This window comes from Drosophila melanogaster, chromosome 3R, assembly GCF_000001215.4.
Source record: "Drosophila melanogaster chromosome 3R".
Classification (NCBI taxonomy): Eukaryota; Metazoa; Arthropoda; class Insecta; order Diptera; family Drosophilidae; genus Drosophila; species Drosophila melanogaster.
Window position 1 is genome coordinate 18,149,251 of NT_033777.3, and position 18,288 is coordinate 18,167,538.

The 18,288-nt window shown below is 42.8% G+C and overlaps 6 protein-coding genes, 1 long non-coding RNA gene and 1 other non-coding gene across 11 annotated transcripts; 4 read left to right on the forward strand and 4 right to left on the reverse strand.

Annotated features, from left to right (window-relative positions):
* Nucleotides 1-2,869: 2,869 nt before the first annotated feature.
* Nucleotides 2,870-4,390, forward strand: CG14316 (uncharacterized protein). Its single transcript, NM_142419.2, has 2 exons — nt 2,870-4,155; nt 4,209-4,390. The coding sequence occupies exons 1-2, from the start codon at nt 2,965-2,967 to the stop codon at nt 4,308-4,310; spliced, it is 1,293 nt and encodes a 430-aa protein (NP_650676.2). The 5' UTR covers nt 2,870-2,964; the 3' UTR covers nt 4,311-4,390.
* Nucleotides 4,391-8,442: 4,052 nt separating this feature from the next.
* Nucleotides 8,443-9,047, forward strand: lncRNA:CR45103 (long non-coding RNA:CR45103). The gene has a single exon (NR_125202.1). It is a non-coding gene; the product is annotated as a long non-coding RNA:CR45103 (long non-coding RNA).
* A 47-nt stretch (nt 9,048-9,094) lies between these two features.
* On the reverse strand, nt 9,095-10,674 carry asRNA:CR45104 (antisense RNA:CR45104). The gene has a single exon (NR_125203.1).
* On the forward strand, nt 9,451-10,221 carry CG14315 (uncharacterized protein). The gene has a single exon (NM_142420.2). The coding sequence runs from the start codon at nt 9,520-9,522 to the stop codon at nt 10,171-10,173; it is 654 nt and encodes a 217-aa protein (NP_650677.1). The 5' UTR covers nt 9,451-9,519; the 3' UTR covers nt 10,174-10,221.
* A 1,467-nt stretch (nt 10,675-12,141) lies between the features above and the next one.
* Nucleotides 12,142-15,147, reverse strand: CG7218 (uncharacterized protein). 2 transcript variants are annotated; one of them, NM_001300456.1, is made up of 3 exons: nt 14,854-15,147; nt 13,854-14,464; nt 12,142-13,779 (listed from the first exon to the last, which is right to left on the reverse strand). In NM_001300456.1, the coding sequence occupies exons 1-3, from the start codon at nt 15,050-15,052 to the stop codon at nt 12,559-12,561; spliced, it is 2,031 nt and encodes a 676-aa protein (NP_001287385.1). In that variant the 5' UTR covers nt 15,053-15,147; the 3' UTR covers nt 12,142-12,558. The 2 variants fall into 2 exon arrangements, with proteins under 2 accessions (NP_001287385.1, NP_650678.1); NM_142421.4 differs by having other exon boundaries at nt 12,516-13,779.
* A 263-nt stretch (nt 15,148-15,410) lies between these two features.
* Nucleotides 15,411-16,189, forward strand: Cbp20 (cap binding protein 20). Its single transcript, NM_079672.3, has 3 exons — nt 15,411-15,526; nt 15,582-15,799; nt 15,924-16,189. The coding sequence occupies exons 1-3, from the start codon at nt 15,479-15,481 to the stop codon at nt 16,120-16,122; spliced, it is 465 nt and encodes a 154-aa protein (NP_524396.1). The 5' UTR covers nt 15,411-15,478; the 3' UTR covers nt 16,123-16,189.
* Nucleotides 16,190-16,191: 2 nt separating this feature from the next.
* On the reverse strand, nt 16,192-18,023 carry Prx5 (Peroxiredoxin 5). 2 transcript variants are annotated; one of them, NM_142422.5, is made up of 4 exons: nt 17,881-18,023; nt 17,105-17,821; nt 16,776-16,910; nt 16,192-16,645 (listed from the first exon to the last, which is right to left on the reverse strand). In NM_142422.5, the coding sequence occupies exons 2-4, from the start codon at nt 17,210-17,212 to the stop codon at nt 16,316-16,318; spliced, it is 573 nt and encodes a 190-aa protein (NP_650679.3). In that variant the 5' UTR covers nt 17,213-17,821; nt 17,881-18,023; the 3' UTR covers nt 16,192-16,315. The 2 variants fall into 2 exon arrangements, with proteins under 2 accessions (NP_650679.3, NP_001027191.1); NM_001032020.3 differs by lacking the exon at nt 17,881-18,023 and having other exon boundaries at nt 17,105-17,248.
* CG7215 (uncharacterized protein) lies at nt 16,192-18,023 on the reverse strand. 2 transcript variants are annotated; one of them, NM_142423.4, is made up of 4 exons: nt 17,881-18,023; nt 17,105-17,821; nt 16,776-16,910; nt 16,192-16,645 (listed from the first exon to the last, which is right to left on the reverse strand). In NM_142423.4, exons 1-2 carry the CDS (start codon nt 17,926-17,928, stop codon nt 17,477-17,479), a joined length of 393 nt encoding a protein of 130 aa, NP_650680.1. In that variant the 5' UTR covers nt 17,929-18,023; the 3' UTR covers nt 16,192-16,645; nt 16,776-16,910; nt 17,105-17,476. The 2 variants fall into 2 exon arrangements, with proteins under 2 accessions (NP_650680.1, NP_001163644.1); NM_001170173.2 differs by lacking the exons at nt 16,192-16,645; nt 16,776-16,910 and having other exon boundaries at nt 17,330-17,821.
* Nucleotides 18,024-18,288: the final 265 nt, after the last annotated feature.

Consider the following 18,288-nt stretch of genomic DNA (forward strand, 5'->3'; position numbering starts at 1 on the left):
ACATTTGCAAAGGAGTTCCATAGGAACTCCAAACCAAATGGCAGTGGAGATTCAACGTGATTGATAAACTGTTTGCTGTAAAGCAGTTGGATTCCGACAATTTGGTTTAGTGGTAAGTACATACATTTGAACAATCAAAAAAAAGGGGCAGATTGAATGGCGAGCAAGGAAACATTCGGGTTCAAAGTCCGCAGAGACCTGACAATGAATATATTAAAAAAGTAAACGAATGTAAATAAAACTTTCTTAGAAATAGCTTAAGTTAGATTTCAGTTGCGTATATTAAAGACTGCACTGAAAAAAAAGCAAAATCTAGCCAAGATCAAATTGCAAATGACTTTGCTCTTATTATGTCTCTCTCTCTCTCTCTCAAAATATTAAAATTTAGATCGTTTTCATCTCGAAATTATGAAGGATTCTTCTCGATTGATTGATGCCACTGAGTGTTTCTTTCATTCTCAATTTTTCTGGGTGTATAAATAGTTGATAACCGAGTTGAGCAGGTAACAAGCATAAGAGTCCGGAATCACCCTTAAAAAGCATCTGTTTGGCTAACAATGGACAACTTTTTGCTTACTTCTCCATTATTTAACGGCGTACTGGCAAGGCAACAAATTAAAGTCCACCGAACATCAAAGACCTCCCAGAGGTGTCTGCCGATGCCAGGAGTAACCATCTCATATTGGCCACCAGTGGTTCAATCTGAGAACTGAAAGCAGTGGCAACTGAATGCAGGTGGTAGTAGCCCTGGGGGCCCGTCAAATTACCATCGTTGACTGGCCGATCTACCGGCGATGGCCCTGCTAATAAAGCCGTAAAATTAAACGCCAACAGGCGCAGGAAAGTGGCAAGTTGCGGCGACTTCTTGGCCAAGTCGAGGGGCAGTGATAAACGCCCAGAGATGTTTTGAATTGTTTATTCGCGTGCAAATAATTGCACGGCCAACACTGGTTAGTTTGCAACTTGGATTGACTGCGCATAACGTAGCGTATTGTAATCAGTTGGCCGGGCCATAATAACAAGCTTCTCGTGTTGAGCGATTTGGTTGCGGGGCGTTGAGGGCGTCGATATACCAGCCTAATGAGCCGCTAATGAGAAAGCATCGCTGCAGGTCTCTACGATCAATTGGAGATATATCGCTGAGCAGCCGATCAAGGATATGACGAAAGTCAACTGCGAATGGGCGTTGCTGAGACTAAAAAAAAAAAATAATTAAAATATTTAACCAAATATGCCAGATGTAAACTATTTCGAATTTCAAGACATTTAAACGGGTTGCGGTGGTTAAAGCCAAATGTAAACGCCCCAAATGCGGGCAGGCGCAATTTGTATCTGTATCTGTGTATCTCATGTGTATCTGCACAGTTGTATCTGGCTCTAAAGGCCCACCCGACAAGGCCATAAACGCTATTTCTTTCCAGCCACACTAGACCGAGCACACTAGCCAAAGGCCAGTAAACGAACGAGAAAATAAAATGTTAAGCACTTGTTGATTGGGTTAAGCAGATTTGGTATGATGGAAAAAATGTGGAATATGAACACGTTTAAATATCCAAATTACCAATTTAATAATTTAAAAGAAAAAAAGAGCCTAATGAAGGAATAAAAAGAAGTTTTGAATTAAATGTGCCAAATGCAATTAGCAGTTATATGAAAACTTTATAGACTCAAGAAATTTGTTGGCAACAAATTGATATAACATACACTTTATAGTTTATTAAAATGTTATCAATGTTTGATGGGAAAAGTAAGAGGCAAACTTAAACTTAACTAAGTGCAATCAAATGATTGCTAACTTATCCAAGTGCAATGTCCTCTAAGCAGTTAAATAATGTATTATTAATATTGTACTTTAATTGCATAATGAATTGTATAGTTTTAGTAGGATTCTTCTCAGTTTAAGAGATGAAATATGCTTGTAAAATCTAAGGAATAACTTTAAAAATGTCTTGATTTTATCTTAAAAATATGGTTCACATTGTTCCGGACAAATTGGTAGCCTGGACGGTTCCACCTTTCGCAAATCCAATCACATCAGCATCTGGGGTGGGGTTTGCTATGATTCGCATTGCCACCCAAAGGCGAGCTATTTCTATTCGCCTCCTCGAATGTGTCCAAACTGTCAGAAGTGGCGAGAATTGCAACGGTTGTCGACAAGAGCAATAAAGCGCAGAGGAAACCGAGATACATTTATTTAATTAACTTGCATCGAGAGTTGTTGAAGTGTATTAATAAAACATTTCAATTTTCCATATTTTCCAGCAGCCACACACACACACACACTTTCGACTAGTTTTGTGATTTTTCTCGTTCGTTTCCATTGTGAAACTTGTTTTAATATCAAGTCCAGCCAGCCAATCGTCTAATTGATGCCACAGCAAAATGTTTTGGGAAACAAAAGCCAAGATATGAGCAGTCAAGTGTCATAAATAAGTTTCCAAACAACTCGTCGGCTCATTAGCAAAGAGTTTGGAACACCGTCTGGCCCAGAGAAGCATCAAGAAGTGCCGACCGAGATGAGATGGCATTGGAAAAAATGGAAAAATGGAAAGGTGGAAAAGTGGAAAAGTGAAAAAGTGGTGTCCAACTGGAGCGTTGCAAGTGTCCCCGTCGATTAGGTCGGGGACCCCATGCCTGGGACCATAAAACAAAATCAGTTTGAAATGAAAACATATCCGTGGCTCGTTAGCATCCGATCTCAGCAGGGTGGTAGCAATGACACCAGTCTTTGGCTGGAAAGTGGGGGAAATTTTCATTTGAATTTCTCATTGCAGTTGGGACAAACTTGAAAAACATTTGCACTTTGTGACCAGGAGCCATACATATTTTAGGAAAAAAAAAACAACGTAACCCTAAGTGCTTTGTTCTACTTCAACAATTTAGACAAAAACGATCCCCAATTTGAAAACAAAAACAGCAAATTTAGCAACTCCCACACAAATGTATAAACTTTAAGCGTGGAAAATGACTTCGCCCAAAAAGAAAGATAAGAATTCGAACGAGTTGGTTTGTAGCAGTGATTCCGAGCGGGAAAATGATGATCTGGCTATGCTGAAAATTGTTCTAAGGAAGCTAAATGTCAACGATCAGACGCTGCTCCATCGCCATGTTGGCCATATACCGGATGCCCTTCATATGCTCTGGAGATTGCAACATCCACGTCTGAACTTTGAGTTAATGCAACGGAAGCTGCATGGATCCGATTTGGAATTGTTTCTACAGGAAATGATTACGGATATTCCCAGCATTAAATTTCGCAGTGAGAGCTTGCAGGACGAATTGAACATCCTGGAACGGGCCAATATTAAACGTCTGCTGCACGTGAAATGTTGTACGATTACGTGGAAAAATTCGACGAGCCAGAAGAATACCAAATTCCCTCATTGGCCATTTCTCGCACTGCCCAAATTGATGAGCAATCTGACCGATCTCGATATATACTGCCCAGTGCAGGATTGCTTTATCGATCAGTTTGCCAAATTGGAAGCCCTGAAGATCGCTGAAGAGATTTCTAAACCAGCCATGGACGCCATTTACTTAAGTGGCGCACCATTAAAGTGTTTGAATCTATCGGGTTCTCATACATATCCCACAAGTTGCATCTCACACTGCAAATATCTGAGCAACTTATTCGTAAATCTGGACACTTTTTTGGCCGGTCAAAATGAGATTCTCAAGCTGCCCAGTCTTACTGAACTGAAAATCACTGAGATTCGAGAAAACAAGGACACAACGAAAGCCCTAGCCAATGTAGTGCAGACAAAAGGCAATGAACTTGTGGGCATTCAAATTAATTGCATCTTTGAGGATCATATCAAGTGCCTAAGTGATTTGACTTTAAATTGCTGTATAAATCTGACGGAACTGCAGTTATCCAATTGCATATTTGCCTATCAGGATATAGTCAAGTTGTGTCTGCCCGTTGGCATAACCTTTGCTCGATTCACCAACTGTCCAGATCTCACTGATGAACAGCTCTTGGACTTCATCAAGGCTAATGCCGAAATGGAAGAGCTTCTACTGGATCAGTGCCCAGAACTGACGGAAGATCTACTTCATGGTGTTCTTAAAGTGCGCAGTAGTGGTAATAAACAAGTGCACTTGTTGCTCAGAATTGCGAAAAGTCCGAATCTTTGGGATACATATCAACAGAACGTAAGTATCTATTAGTTTCACTTGTATCACTTATGAAAGTTTTTAACTTTCAGTTAAAGTATTGGAAACGAAAGGAATCTATTCTTAAATTGGAAAGTTTGGAGAGTTCTGCCTCGGAGGACATTGTGATGCACTTTGAAAATGAAAATTTATAACCTGCTTTTAAAGTGTGCTTTTAAATGGCTTTCTTAGAACCCTTTTACAAAGTCTAATAAACGCTTCTATTGTATTTAGTAACTTCAGTCTTCTTGGTATTGATATATGAGATCATAAGGATAGGATCGATCGCTAAGCTCATCCATGCTTACATATATATATTCTGCACATATGGTAGCTTAGTCTGGCCATTAGCTATAATTAATCTTGAGTCTATCAGGTGGCATCAAACCAGTCTGTATGGACTTCTCCGCTTGCTAATTGGCCGCCTGCCATGTGGCGATTTGTCATAGTCACCGACTCCACCACGCATGCGCCACGCATGTGGCACCCGGACGCCCCTTTGGTGCCGCCACGCCTCTCGCCCCCCCCCCCTCTTTCCACACGATGCGGTGGGGCGTAAAAGCCACACGCAACAGCTACACGATTTTCAACAACAAAATTTGTCATATGTGACGATGGCTGGGGTTTATTTGCTTCTCGATTTTTTCTCTTTTTTTTTTTTGCCGCATTTTGTGCGTTTTGGTGCTTTGGGCTTTGAGCATTTTGTCAGTGGTGGCGGCGACCACCGTTGCGGAATGCAAACAAATTTGTGAACATGACGCGGTTAACACAGTTCAAACTCCACCACCTCCAGCTCCAAAACTCGACGACTGTCGCTGGGGCCACCCATTGTTATAATTATTGGGCGCCCGTTTGCCAGTGACAATTTGGCCTGACTTTTTGGTTAGCCAAAGTTAGGCATTTGTGGAGCAAACAGTTAAACGAGCGACATGTGTTGAAAGTCCTGCGAGGACAGCTGTTTTTTTTGGCCATAATTAAACAGGAGTTGTGACCGAAGAGCAGCCATAAGTTCTGAAAATGCGAATTGGGACATTTTCAAACTGGAATTGTATCATTTATGAGTAAGAGCAGCTTGTTGCATAGCTATTTCGAGTTGTTTCAAATGGGAATTAAAACTAAGCTGATGTACAAATCATATGTATGATGTCAATTAAATATATTAATAGCAATCTACAAAACATATTTCACTGATTGTTTAGCACAGTGATTGTTTGTGCCACATATTCGATTTCTCCTTTCTGGCTGACATAAAAATCACGAATGCATAGACTCTAATAACTTTTGTGTGACCTCTGTCTGCCCTTGGACCCGCATTCCTTCCATTCCCCCAGTCAGCGAGGAGCTGAGCCAGTTTCCAGATCCCTGAAAGCTAGTCCACTAATTCGTTTTCACACTTTTCATTCATCGGACAGGTCGAAATGGCTGGCGGCGAATTGGCAGCGCCTAATTTCATACGCCAGTCCAAGTTCTGCCACACAAGGCAAAAATTTATAATAAAAAAAGAAAAATTGATATTAAAAGAGCATTTGTTAGTCGGCTACTTAGAAATAATTTGGTAAAAGTTCTAAAACCCACTTATAGACACAGTGATGAAGAAAACGCCTTCAGTTTATTGCTGCATACTTTTCGACAGCTTTTGAGATATATACCTCAAGGATATTCATGTGATTTTCTTTCAGTGCACATGGCACCCGTCGCCAGCCGACTAATATTTATATTTGCCCTGCATTTCTCACTCCGCCGATTGCCAGCGATTTGATAAGCAAATGGAAATGCAGTTCGCTGGAGAAAGAGAATAGTGCTGACGATCGGAGGAGGATTGCTGGAGCAGGAGGGAGCAGGGGGGCGGGGGGGTTCTGTCCGACGATGGCGGCGAAAGGTGCAAATAAATAATTTGCAGTAGCCGGGCGGCGACCACTCGACGACCCACTGTTGGCCTACCTACCAACCAACCAACCGACTTGGCCAACTGAAACCCCAACTTCGCTCCATCGAAAGCGACGGCCAGACAAATATTTTATTGCAAATTTGCTGATATTGGACGACAGGCGGGCACTGGAGCAGTTTGTAGTGCTGCTGCTATGCTCTTGTCCGGCTGTTTTGCATATTAAATTTATTTTATTGAATATAGCCAAAGATTTAGTTAGATACGCGAGGGTGGATCGTGTAGTATTCAATCATTAAAACTAATTATATCAGAAGTCAAAAGCCTAAACAATGTGATTGAGTTGAAACAATTTTACTACTGAGTCTGCATTTTTAGTTGGTAAAACCAAACTCCGACTAGACTAGCTAATAAATGTGCTATTTTAATAGGCTCTTTCTAGCAAGTAATTGCCGAAGAAACACTGGAAAACTGCTCTAATAAAGTGGCCCGTAATCGACTGGAAACCTAAGAGATTTTCCCCCCAAAATTACCGACCGTAATGTGCGAGTTTTGCGAACCGCCCTCTTGCTGGCCGGCATGTGCGCTTTTCCAGCTCATTGTGATGGCCTCTCCACCGGGTTAGCTGTGTGCAGCCCCCGCCGGCGTTGTTGGCGCATAATTGCCATCGGATTCGGATGGTGGATGGAGGAGGCCCAGCGGGCGATGAATTATTAATTGCCGTTGATTTGCATTGAGATCGGAACGGTTCGGGATCATTACCGCGACCGGCAATCTTGCCGAGCGTACCAATCTTGCATATAGTGTAAACATAATAATCAACGGGCATTATATGCCGATATTTGCCGATATATATATATTACATACATATGCATGTGGCGATCAGCAGAATGCGCTTTTGCAAAATGGCCGGCGGTCAGCGCGGCCCCCAATTGACACCTGAGCGGCCGAGCTGCCTATTATTGCTATTTGCGCTGCTGTTGCTGCAGTTGCAGCTGTAATTGTTATTTATGCACTTGCATTTAGCCGACTGTATGTGGCATGTGGAGCAGCGCATAGCGGCCATGCCCCCTGGGATGGGCGTAACGCCAGCAATTTGCAGTGCTGCGCCAACGATTACGTAACAGTTGGGAACACTTAATTGTGGGGCGAAAAGCGACCCACAATGATGATCAAAATTAAAGTGCACTTCGTCATTATCAGTCGGAAGAAAAGAGGGTTTAGAATCCCCGATCTATTTTTATTCCTCAAAATTAAGAGCATATAATTATTAATCACAAATCACCGACAAGAAATCTTCAAATGTCAAGTAAAACTCCAAAATATATATATTTTTTGTTAATAATTAAAAACATCCCGACGTTTACTGTGTATACATATTAAATCAATATTAAATATAATTACCTTGATGCAAATACAAATATTTGGATTTCTAAACATTACCAATTAGATTTTCCAATTGGACTTTGCAGTCTAGTTGGACACACACGGACGCACGCACACGCGCAAACTTCAATATGGCGGCCGCGACAAAAACGAGACAGAAGATCCTTCTGCTGATCTTACAAAATCGGATAAATAAATAAATTTGCTAGTTTTTTTTTTGTTTTGGGCAGGGCTCGCGTGCTTAAGTTCAACTTGAAAAAGTCGCAAGTGACTACTGTGCGATCCCTGGAATCTCAAGCGGGAAAAAAATAAAGATAAAATGTGTACACAGGTACATACATACATATGTACATACATATATGTATTTATGTACGTAAGGAGCAGCTGCCCTCTTTTGTTGTTGCACTTAAAGTCGCTAAAATGCGGTGCGTTCGCTTGTCAAAATTGCAGCAGCATTCAGCCTTTTTTATGTTAAGAAGCCACAAAGAGATGACGCAGTCGAAATGGTTAAATGAATTAACCCTTTTACTTTGCACAAACACACACACACACATGTGCTTGCAACAGGCAATACAGTGGCTACAACAACAATAGCAGACAGGGCTTTGTGATTTTTCTGGCCGTTCTTGTAGTTTTTTGCCCAACACACGGATTAAGCTACACCCTCGGAAAAATATTCGACACAAAATCACGCGATTTAAACTAAAAAATAAATAAATAACACAATTGCGCGGAAACTTGGGAATACACGGCGCTAAGGATATCGATTACTTATTACTTATTACTTTTTATCGATTCGCATCGTCGGAGCATTCGCAGGGTACTGCCAACTTATCTCAATTTCCTAAAGGTCATTGAACTCAAATATATATATAAAAAAACGAATGTAGCATTGCATTTATAGCCATTGATTAATATGAAAGGAAAGTATGTATAAAAGTGCAACCAGTATTTGAACTTGCATAAGTTAAAAATCAAAAGTTAGCTTAGGTCCTATGATTACACCAATCTATTTGACCAAAGTACATAATTAAATATTACATCCAAAATTCAATTGTTCCTGTACAAGTGTACTAACTTTTTGGCGTTTCATGAGCGGCTCGTGTGTACAAACATTTATTTAAATGCTTACCCCCACCCCGTAGCCACTTCAGATGAAGCTGGAGCTGGAGCCGAATCTGAAGCTTGGAGCTTGAAGTTTGGAGCACGGTGGAGAATTGCGCGTAAATTCGTTGCGGTCTGCGCGTCATCAACGTAATCGCCGTCAACAGCAGTCAACAGCATCAAACTGGCAGGCAAATGTTGCTACTGTTTCCAGACGCAGTCCGTCCGGCCAACAGAAGCAAACGAAGCAACAGAAGCACCAACCGCCGCAGTGAAGTGGTTTTTTATGATCAGACGAGATGAGCCGAGCCCAAAGCAGCACTTTCCATCCGAGAAAGAAACCGAGGCTACAACAAAAGCGTGTCTTTCGAGTTCGCTAATGGGAACTACATATATGTATGTACATACATATGTACATTCCGGGTACAAAGTGCATTTTGTGGAAACCCTTTGGGCAGAATGTAAACCATTAACAAATTGTAGCAGACCTATGGCCTATACATTTCTTATTTGTTTTAACTGTTTTGACTCTTATAAATGAACATATTTTCAAGAATCTGAATTAAATTGTAAATTAGTAGAATGAAGCTCTTTCGAAACTACCTCGCTTTGCTCCTTCCGTTTGATCATTTGACCATTTTTGACCATTTGCTTTAGGTTATGGCATTTTGTCCATTTCGTATTGGTCATTCGGTTTTGGCCATTAATTTCGTTATATCATTTCGTTTTTGTCTTGCTTTGGTTATTTCGTTTTGGTCTTTCATCTTAGTCAGTTCGTTTTGACCATTCGTTTGGGCCGCTTATGTAGTTTTAGCCAAATCTTTTTGACCAAATTGACTTGAGCTTAGTTCCTGGCTCTACATATTCTGTTATTTTTTTTTTTTTTTAATTTTTGAGCTGGAATTAAAGCGTTTCACTTCAAACATAGTACACCTGTCGCACAGACTTATTGTAGTTAGTTTTGTCAAGCGTTCGAAGCGACTGCAGAAATGAGGGTCTACTTGTATCAAATGCGCCCGGTGCTCTTTCTCTTCTACATGGTGGAGACGACGGCCAACTTATTCGTTTTGTACTACCAACTGAAAGCATTTGTTTTCGTCAATCTGACAACGATGAAATGGGAAGATGTTCTAATCCAAAGCTTTTATATGTCCTTCTTTTACATATTCACAGTGGTAACGCTCTTTGCCAGCATAAATCTCTGCACCGGTCATCGCACATCGATCGTTGAGGAAGTTGTGCGTCCTCTGATCGGATTTGTTCTATATACGGTAATATCGTTGATGGCACTGGGCGATGCCGAGACGGATTTCTATATATGGTATGATGGAAGGAACCCGGATGATTTACTATATCCGGAGAAGCCGCTCCATCCGTTCTTCGGTAGCCTGCGGGACCAGGCGACAGCCTCATTGGTGTCCAGTGTTATCTATCTGCTGCACTGCCTCATTGCGTTGGATGTCCTTCTGTCGAATGACGATTCGGATAACGAACGCGAGTCATCCAATTCCTCCGACGATGTGAACGAAGAGGTCGACTACGTTCCAGTGCGTCTGTACGTCTTTGGCGGCGTGATGCAACGCTGGCTGGAGCAGTTCGACTGGTTTCAGGACTTTACCCACAGTGGAGTCACAGATATCTGATATTTTATCATTAACTTCATTTATACAACTACAAATTACATGATAAACAAAACTTCGCATCGCTTTTCTCGGTGATTATGCAGCCTTTGGATTTTGGTTACATTCGGTGCAAGAAACCCTAATCATCAGCATTCCCATGACGTCAGTGGGAAGCAACAGTTCGGTCTCTGCATCATATAAAGCTCATTGTCGTCAATGTGCCAGTGATAAGCAGCTGGGGCCAAAACATCTACATAAGTACGCGTATCTATAGTATCTATGTATCTTGGTACGAGTATCTGTATCTGCTAGTGCGCAGGTCCAAAGTTAAAGCGAACAATCGATATATGTACTATGATGTTTGGGGCAAAGCGGCAGTCAAGAGCAAGGTGAAGCATTGCCCCGGTGCTCCTGGGTGTGGTGCTTTTTTCATTCATAAAAAAAAACTGGTCCACATGACATGTGGACACATTCAAGGCTATTTCTAGACCAGACCAAGGATGTCCTTATGCCTCTCATAAACTATGCAATATGATTAGAAAGTCTGAATGTTTAGAATTAGTTTTATAAACTCACAAACTTCGGTGGATCAAAAAGTTTGGCCAGGTGAAGCTAATACTATGGCCTACTTTTCGGGGTTATTTTAATAATATGATTATTGCTGCCATGCTTTTGTATAAACAAATCAATTTCACACTCTTATTAAGTAACATTTTTAAGTACTTCCCCTCTTATAAAGCTTGAATTTTCCATACGGAAACCCAATTCAATCTTAAATGCTACAATTTAAATAAAAAATCACATAAATACTCGACTTTAAACAGAAGTCAAACAAAACAGCAATAAATCTGCTCAAAAATCACGCTTAACAAGAAGAAAAAACATATTTTCCGCCCACGCAATAAGCGAATGTGAAAATGTACATAAATGCGAGAGGGAAAATCGATAAGGACGCCATTCCGCAGGAGCGTCGTGTCCTTGAAATCGAAAAAGGGAAAGACCATTCATGAAGTTGGCCGAACTTTTCATGAATGAAAACGGCCAGCGAGGAGAAAAGTTGACACATTTCGGTGAGTTTGCGCACCATAATGTGCGAATTTTCCAAAGGGGAAAATGTTCTCTCTCCAATTTCACTGCGAAAACTTCCCCATTTTTTCCGGCCACTGACGCAACCACAATGCGCTGTTCCAAGGTCAGCGTAAAATTTCATTCATAAAACTGATACGCCCCGCGGCGTAGATATACATGTATATATATCCATGGCGCGTGTAAGTTCCCAGAAGGTGGTCATGGTTGGGGGACAGGAGGTTAGAGCTGGATGTTGGGCGCGGATTTGGGCCTGAGTGAGCACTCCATTTGCAGCTTGTTGATTTTTCTACGCGTGCAAACACAAACAAAGTGGGAAACCATTTCATTCATGAATCCAACTCAGGGGGAGGATTGTGGGGATGCTCCAAACTTCTGATCCCAAAGATTTTTGGGTGGAGCTCGTCCAGAAAACAATTTCGCGCTAAGCTGAAAGCAATTTTCGCCCCTAGGAATTTGTGGTAAACTTAGTTTAGCTTGGCTTTCATTCAGCTGGGAGTCAAATCTTGCTAACTTGAAAATGTTAAAGGTTATTGGTTAAATGATGCGTATTTGTAAAATAAATGAAATTGTTGTGTACGTCACATAGATTTTATGTTTTAAATTCCGTTCAGTTAGATTCGATTTTTGCCAAGTTGAAAAGTATTTATTACACAATCTGATGGTAACGTGTCGTATGAGTAATATTTTTACATAACATCGCCAAGTTTTTGTCCTTTGCCTGTATTTAAGCCACCTGTATCCACAATTTACAAGATTTCCCAGCAGTCTGACCACGAAAAGTCCTCCTGGTTACATGGTCATCCGTGGACATATCATTGACATACCAAAGTTGAATCCATTAAAAAATATAAGTTATTTGTCATAAATAAATAATCGAAACTGTTTAATATTGTATTTCTTATAGAATGTTATGTACAATAGCAAAGTTAACTTTCTACTATTATTCCATAGTGAACTAAATAAGTTTATAAAATGGATCACCCCACCTAGTGGTAACAAATAGTTTGGACAAAAGCTATTGAGTGTTTTTATTTTGCAAGGGCTCGGAAACAGCCAAAATGTGACATCGCAATAAACGAATTTATAAAGTTCATAGAAATACCATGGTACCACACACCATCTTAAGGATATTGAGGCACAGTTCGATATTCCAGGGCGAACATAATTTTGGCTACGATCTAAAGTACATTTTTCAAATCCAGTTCTCCACTTATACTTATACGAAAAAGAGCAACTAAGCGCCGCCTAAAAGATCAAACAATGCAACTACGTATAGGATAAAATCAAATATAATAATAAATTAGCATCGATTTATGGCTACAGCTGTGTCGTTTGGTTGCCTCCCGCAATACCAGCAGCTCCGCCCTTCTCCACCATGCTGGGCATGCCCGGCTCCGATTCGGAACGCTTGTGCGTTCGCTTGGGCAATCGCTGGGTGGCCTTCTTAGCCTTGGCACTTGTCACTCCGTCGCCGGAATTGTTGAGCAGCATCAAATCCGGTTGGCTGCGCACCAGGTCCTGCTCCTGGTAAACCTCCTGGACGGCTGAACTGGTATTGGTGTTGGTCACCTGCTCGTTGAGGCAAACATCGTCCAAATCCACATCGCTGTTGGAGAAGAGAGCTGTGGCGCCCAGTTCCAGGGAGTTGGTCACGTCCAGCTCCTGCTCACTGACCGCCTTCTTTGGCGTGGATGTGGATGCGATTGAGGTGCGCGAGAAATTCTTACTCACATCGAGATGGCCAGCACTGGGCGGGGTCAACAGTGTGGTCACTTGGGCTGGCTTCGAGCCAATGCTAATGCTGTTGTTATTGTTGTTATTATTATTATTGTGATTCTGTCCGCCCGTCGCAGCCGCTGAGACAGGAGCAGCTGCGCCTATGACCGGCACATTGGTCATGCTACTCGGTGTAGAACTGTTGCGCTCGGTCTGATGTTCCTTCATTAGCTTGCAGGCCTTGCCCAGCGCACAGATGGTCAGGCAAATGCGCAAGCCCATGGCAAACAAGTAGGCCAGCAGGAAGAGCAGCCAGGCGGCTAGATTCTCGAAAGAGACCGCTGTATAGATGGCCTTTATCAGGACCACAGCCAGCGGAAATGGAATGAAGCCCATGCGTCTGGCCACCAAATCCGAATGATCTGAGAATGCGTGCTTTTGCCGCGTCTGGGTCATATCGTAGGCCAAGCTGGTCGTGTACTCCCTGTAGATGCTCTCCGGCAGCTCATTGAATCGCGTGATAAACGCATGCTTCACCCAATCGATCAGAATTTCCGTGAACAGCACGGCAAAGCAGTCGGGCAGCATTACACAGAACTGGGTGATGCTCCAGTCAAACTCCTTCATGGTCTGGATGACCACAATGAACAGAAGCACAGACAGATGGAATCGCTCTCGTACATCGCTGCAGGTCAATTGGAACAGGTTGTTTTTGTCGAACTTCTTGAACACGGATCCCTTGAGCTCCACGAAATTATTCGATATCATGATGGTCAGCAGGCCCTTGTTGTTGGAGTTCACCGCCACATTCAAACAGGTGGCCTGAAGGAATAGTTTAGAAACCAAACCAATATAATCACAGAGAAAATGTGGTTTATAAAGCTACCATTACTCACCTGAAACATGATCAGTCCGCTGTGCAAGAAGACATAGATTAGCGTGAAGAGAACGTGCGTAAGCACTCCAAAGTGCTCTCGCTTGGAATTCTTTGGTTCTGTCGCCGTCCAGAAGAGAGCATCGATCGTGTCCTGACCAAAAGCGGACAACAGCCGGTCGCCCACCTCCAGCATGTTGTAGAATATGTACAGCTTGATGATCGACTGTGACTTGATGATGTGGTACACCCGATTCGTGTCCACCAGGAGCATTATCAGCGTCACCGTCATCCAGATGACGCCCTTCAGCAGATCACAGATCTCCGCCGGCGATAGCAGCCTTTGTCCGCTGCTGCGTAGTCGAAAGATTCTTGCCACCGTCCTGGAAACTAGGGCCCAAACGGCCATCACAAATCGGACGGGCAGAAAAGTGTGAATGTAGAGAAATGAGTCGGCGCACTGCATGATCCCGTACACCATGAATCGCTCCAGATCCCGCGGTATGCGCATGAAGCTGTAGATCTTCTGCCTACGCGCCGAATAGCGCTCCTCGTCGTGCTCCAGCATATAGCCGCGTGTCATCTCCACTTTGAAGAAGTCGTAGAATGTGTTTGTGCAGGTTTCGGCGGTTCCTGCAAAAATAAAAGAAAAATGAATGATAAGTATGAATCAAATATAAAGTATATGCATAGATTCTAATGATTTAAGTAAAATAGATAACGATTGATTACAAATCATTGATTATACATCCTTATCCTTAGTTAAAACAACTTCAAAAATTGCAAATTATGATATATTAGGTTTTTAAGAGCTTTATCTGGAATTTAAGTTAATTAAAAATCTCTCTAGAACTTTAAATATAGCATCAAATCTAAGGCAAATGTGTATGTTATGATCAAAAGTAAAGTTGCTATGAAATAGCGCGAAACCCAATTAAAATTAGTTAACGTAAATGTCATCCTAAGAACTAAATAATAATAATTCAAAAGAATGTTTTTCCAATCAGTAAATCCGTGTTTACCGCTCTGCAGTCGCTGCTGCGCTGAGCCCGCTGCCGGCGTCGCAGTCGGCGTCGCTGCAACGTCATCCTGGGCGAGCGGCGCCTTTTGCTTCTGCTCCTCCTGCTGCTGATGATGCAGTTCCTCCACTCGGCTGCCGGTGACGTCGCCGCGAAAGCGCAGCTGACGCTTGCCGCCCGCGGAATTGAGTGTGGCGTTCATTAAGTACGGTGTGCGGAGTCCATAAAATTAACAATAACAACGAGCTACAAAATTTCGGGGTGAAACAGCAGTTATATGAAAATGTACTAACGCGTGCCGAAAATACCCAAACGTAAACAGTGTGTGTATCGAATGTACAGAACTATCGCCTAAAGTAACAGCTTAGTTTATATTATATTAACATGGTTAATATTTGCAATGATTTTTATTCTAAGCTTAAAGAATAAGTTCCCGTTAGGGCCATGAGAGAAATTGATATATAAGTATACAACGAATTTTAAAATAATATATTTTTGCTACCCAGTAAACTTTTTATGCACTAGCTCACCGATTCATATTTCAAAGTGCTATCGAAGTATCAGTCAATAGAGTGCCGTCACTAAATAAAAGCAGAGAAAATATTTCAATAGTTTGTAGCTGAAAAATATGTTCGCATCTGTGGAATTAAGCTCATATCGCGATCAGCACTTCAAGGTGAGTACATCCGAAGGCGCCACAGCAGATCTCCGACTCAATAAACCAATTGCAGGGCTCGCGCTCCGAGCAAGAGCGATCGCTCCGCGACTCGTGTACACTTTACGTGGGAAACTTGAGCTTCTACACCACCGAGGAGCAGATCCACGAGCTCTTCTCCCGCTGCGGCGATGTTCGTGTGATTGTGATGGGCCTGGACAAGTATAAGAAGACGCCCTGCGGCTTCTGCTTCGTGGAGTACTATGTCCGATCGGAGGCGGAGGCGGCCATGAGGTGAGCCATATCCATCTCTCCACGCTAGAAAAAGCCGCCTTTTTTCCGGCATTTGTAGAAGTAATCAGATGGGGTATCATTATCTCTTAACTAACTTCAACACTCTTTTCTTCTCCCACAAAAGATTTGTGAATGGCACTCGCTTGGACGACCGTCTGATTCGTGTGGACTGGGACGCCGGCTTCGTGGAGGGCAGGCAGTATGGACGCGGCAAAACCGGCGGACAGGTGCGAGATGAATACCGCACGGATTACGATGCCGGCCGCGGGGGTTATGGCAAACTGTTGTCACAGAAGATTGCACCCAACACGGACAATCGCTAGTTATTAGATAAAATGACTGTAAAGACTATAAGCCCCCCAATTAGATATTAAAGCATACCCCTTAGACATAACATCTCTAATCGCATATATATTGTACGTTTTACATAGTTCTTTTGAAGACGTAATTGATATCATTGCGGCCTAGCATTAGCATGTATGAGTTTCTAGTGTTTTCGGGCTGACTGGATTCCATTTACTTCTTGCCAATGTTGTTGGCCAGCGAGCAGCTGAGTCCGGTGCCATCGGGCTCGACATTCAGCTCGGTCACCTTGCCGTTCTCCACCACCAGCGAGTAGCGCTTTGAGCGCACGCCGCCAAGTGGTGGCAGATCGATGGTCACATCCAGGGCCTTGGTGAAACCGCCGGCGGGATCAGCTAGGAGGCGCACCTTGCCCGCGGCTCCGTGCTCCTTGCCCCAGGCGGACATCACAAAGGGATCGTTGACCGAAACGCAGACAATCTCGTCCACGCCCTGCTTGGACTTCAGCTCATCGGCGGAGCTCACATAGCCGGGCAAGTGGGTCTGTGGGTGTGGGGAAATGCATTATTCAGTTGGAATACATAAGCTGCATAAATTACACTATACTGCTGGAAGTTTCTACAATATTCGGAAACTCAAAGCAGATGACTTTGCAACTATGCTACCTACGCACCTTTGAGCAGCCTGGAGTGAAGGCGCCGGGAACGCCGAAGATGATCACCTTCTTGCCATTGACGAGATCGCCGGTGTTGATTTTGTTGGCTGGCGAGTCCTCGAACAGATCCACCGATGGCAGGGAGTCTCCTACCTGGAAATAAAGTGGGAGGCAGACAGGCGTACTTAGAGAAAAGAGGCAGCAAGATGGAGGCGATAACCTTGAAACGCTGTAATTTCTGGGTGCCGCCGCAATCAATATTTATGCAGCTCGGCACCGGCTTATGTAATGGAATCCGGACTGCCGCACAGCCGGAAATCCGCGTTTGCCGGTCAACCTGCACTTACTTTCACCATAGCTGCACTGGTTTTGGACAGGGATCGCAGTGAAATGATTTGTTGGGGCAGCGCGGAGTTAACAACTCGGCCAAGAAATTTGCACGACAGCACACGCATTTCTCCTCTCTTTCTTCTTCTCACACACACAGGCACGCACGCACACAGCCAAAGACTGCAACTGGCCGGTGGAGCGTTGCCAGACCGTCGCAAAAAAGAATATGGGCCGTGTGTTTTCAGTCAAGTCTTAATTTTTACTACCTCATATTTTTTAGTTAGTTTGTTTTTTTAAAGGGGGGAAATAAAAATATTATGCTGTAAGGATAGACTTCCATCATATTTTTGGAGGGGGTGGTGGTGGTTGGTATTGGGTCTTCAATGGCGCTATGTGGCCGCTCTGTTGACTATGCTGTCCGCCAGTCTCTCCAGGTCGTCCAGGCTCTGCTCGTTGATTTTCCGCTCGAAGTCGGCCATAAACTCATTGGTCATACGCTCAGCTAGGGGCTCCGAATAGTGCTTGCGGAATCCCCGCAGGATGCTGTCCCTTAAACAGGGCTTTATCACCACCAGATTGAGTTTGGTGCCCTCCTTGATGTTGGGATATGACGCAATTGTCTGTTCATTGTTAAGCGGTCGCCCCAACAGCAGTAGCTTTTGATTTGTAGCCGATATCTGCAGTTCCGCCTCGATCTGGTGTTTCACCTCCAGAATCGTCGATGTCGGCGCCACCTGTGTGAAATATTACCATATTAGCGACCTCACTTGATTTTGGCAAGGTTCATTCTTACCTCGATGGTGCAGTCCTTGCCCTTCAGCACCTTGATTGTTATCTGCATAGCAATTGCCGTAAAATTTATTAAAAAATTAAAAGTCAAACTCGAGAAGTCGAGCGATATAAACAATCTGTCTTTGGCGTTGCCACCTGTATTGCCACCAAGTGTCATTAGGCCAAGCGGCCCTGGTTTGTAAAACAAGTGCCGCAATATTTGCTAATATATAATTTACAAAAATATTTCCTTATATTAATATATAGTACATATATATGATTCTTGTAAATTGCCAAATGTTATTTAAAATTATTAATATTTTAATGCAGCTAGCACAAATTATGTACAAGCTATCGAAAACCACTCGAAGTTATTATTTTACAAAATTAAAGAATAATGTGAGATCAACAATTAAATAACAGTTTGTAA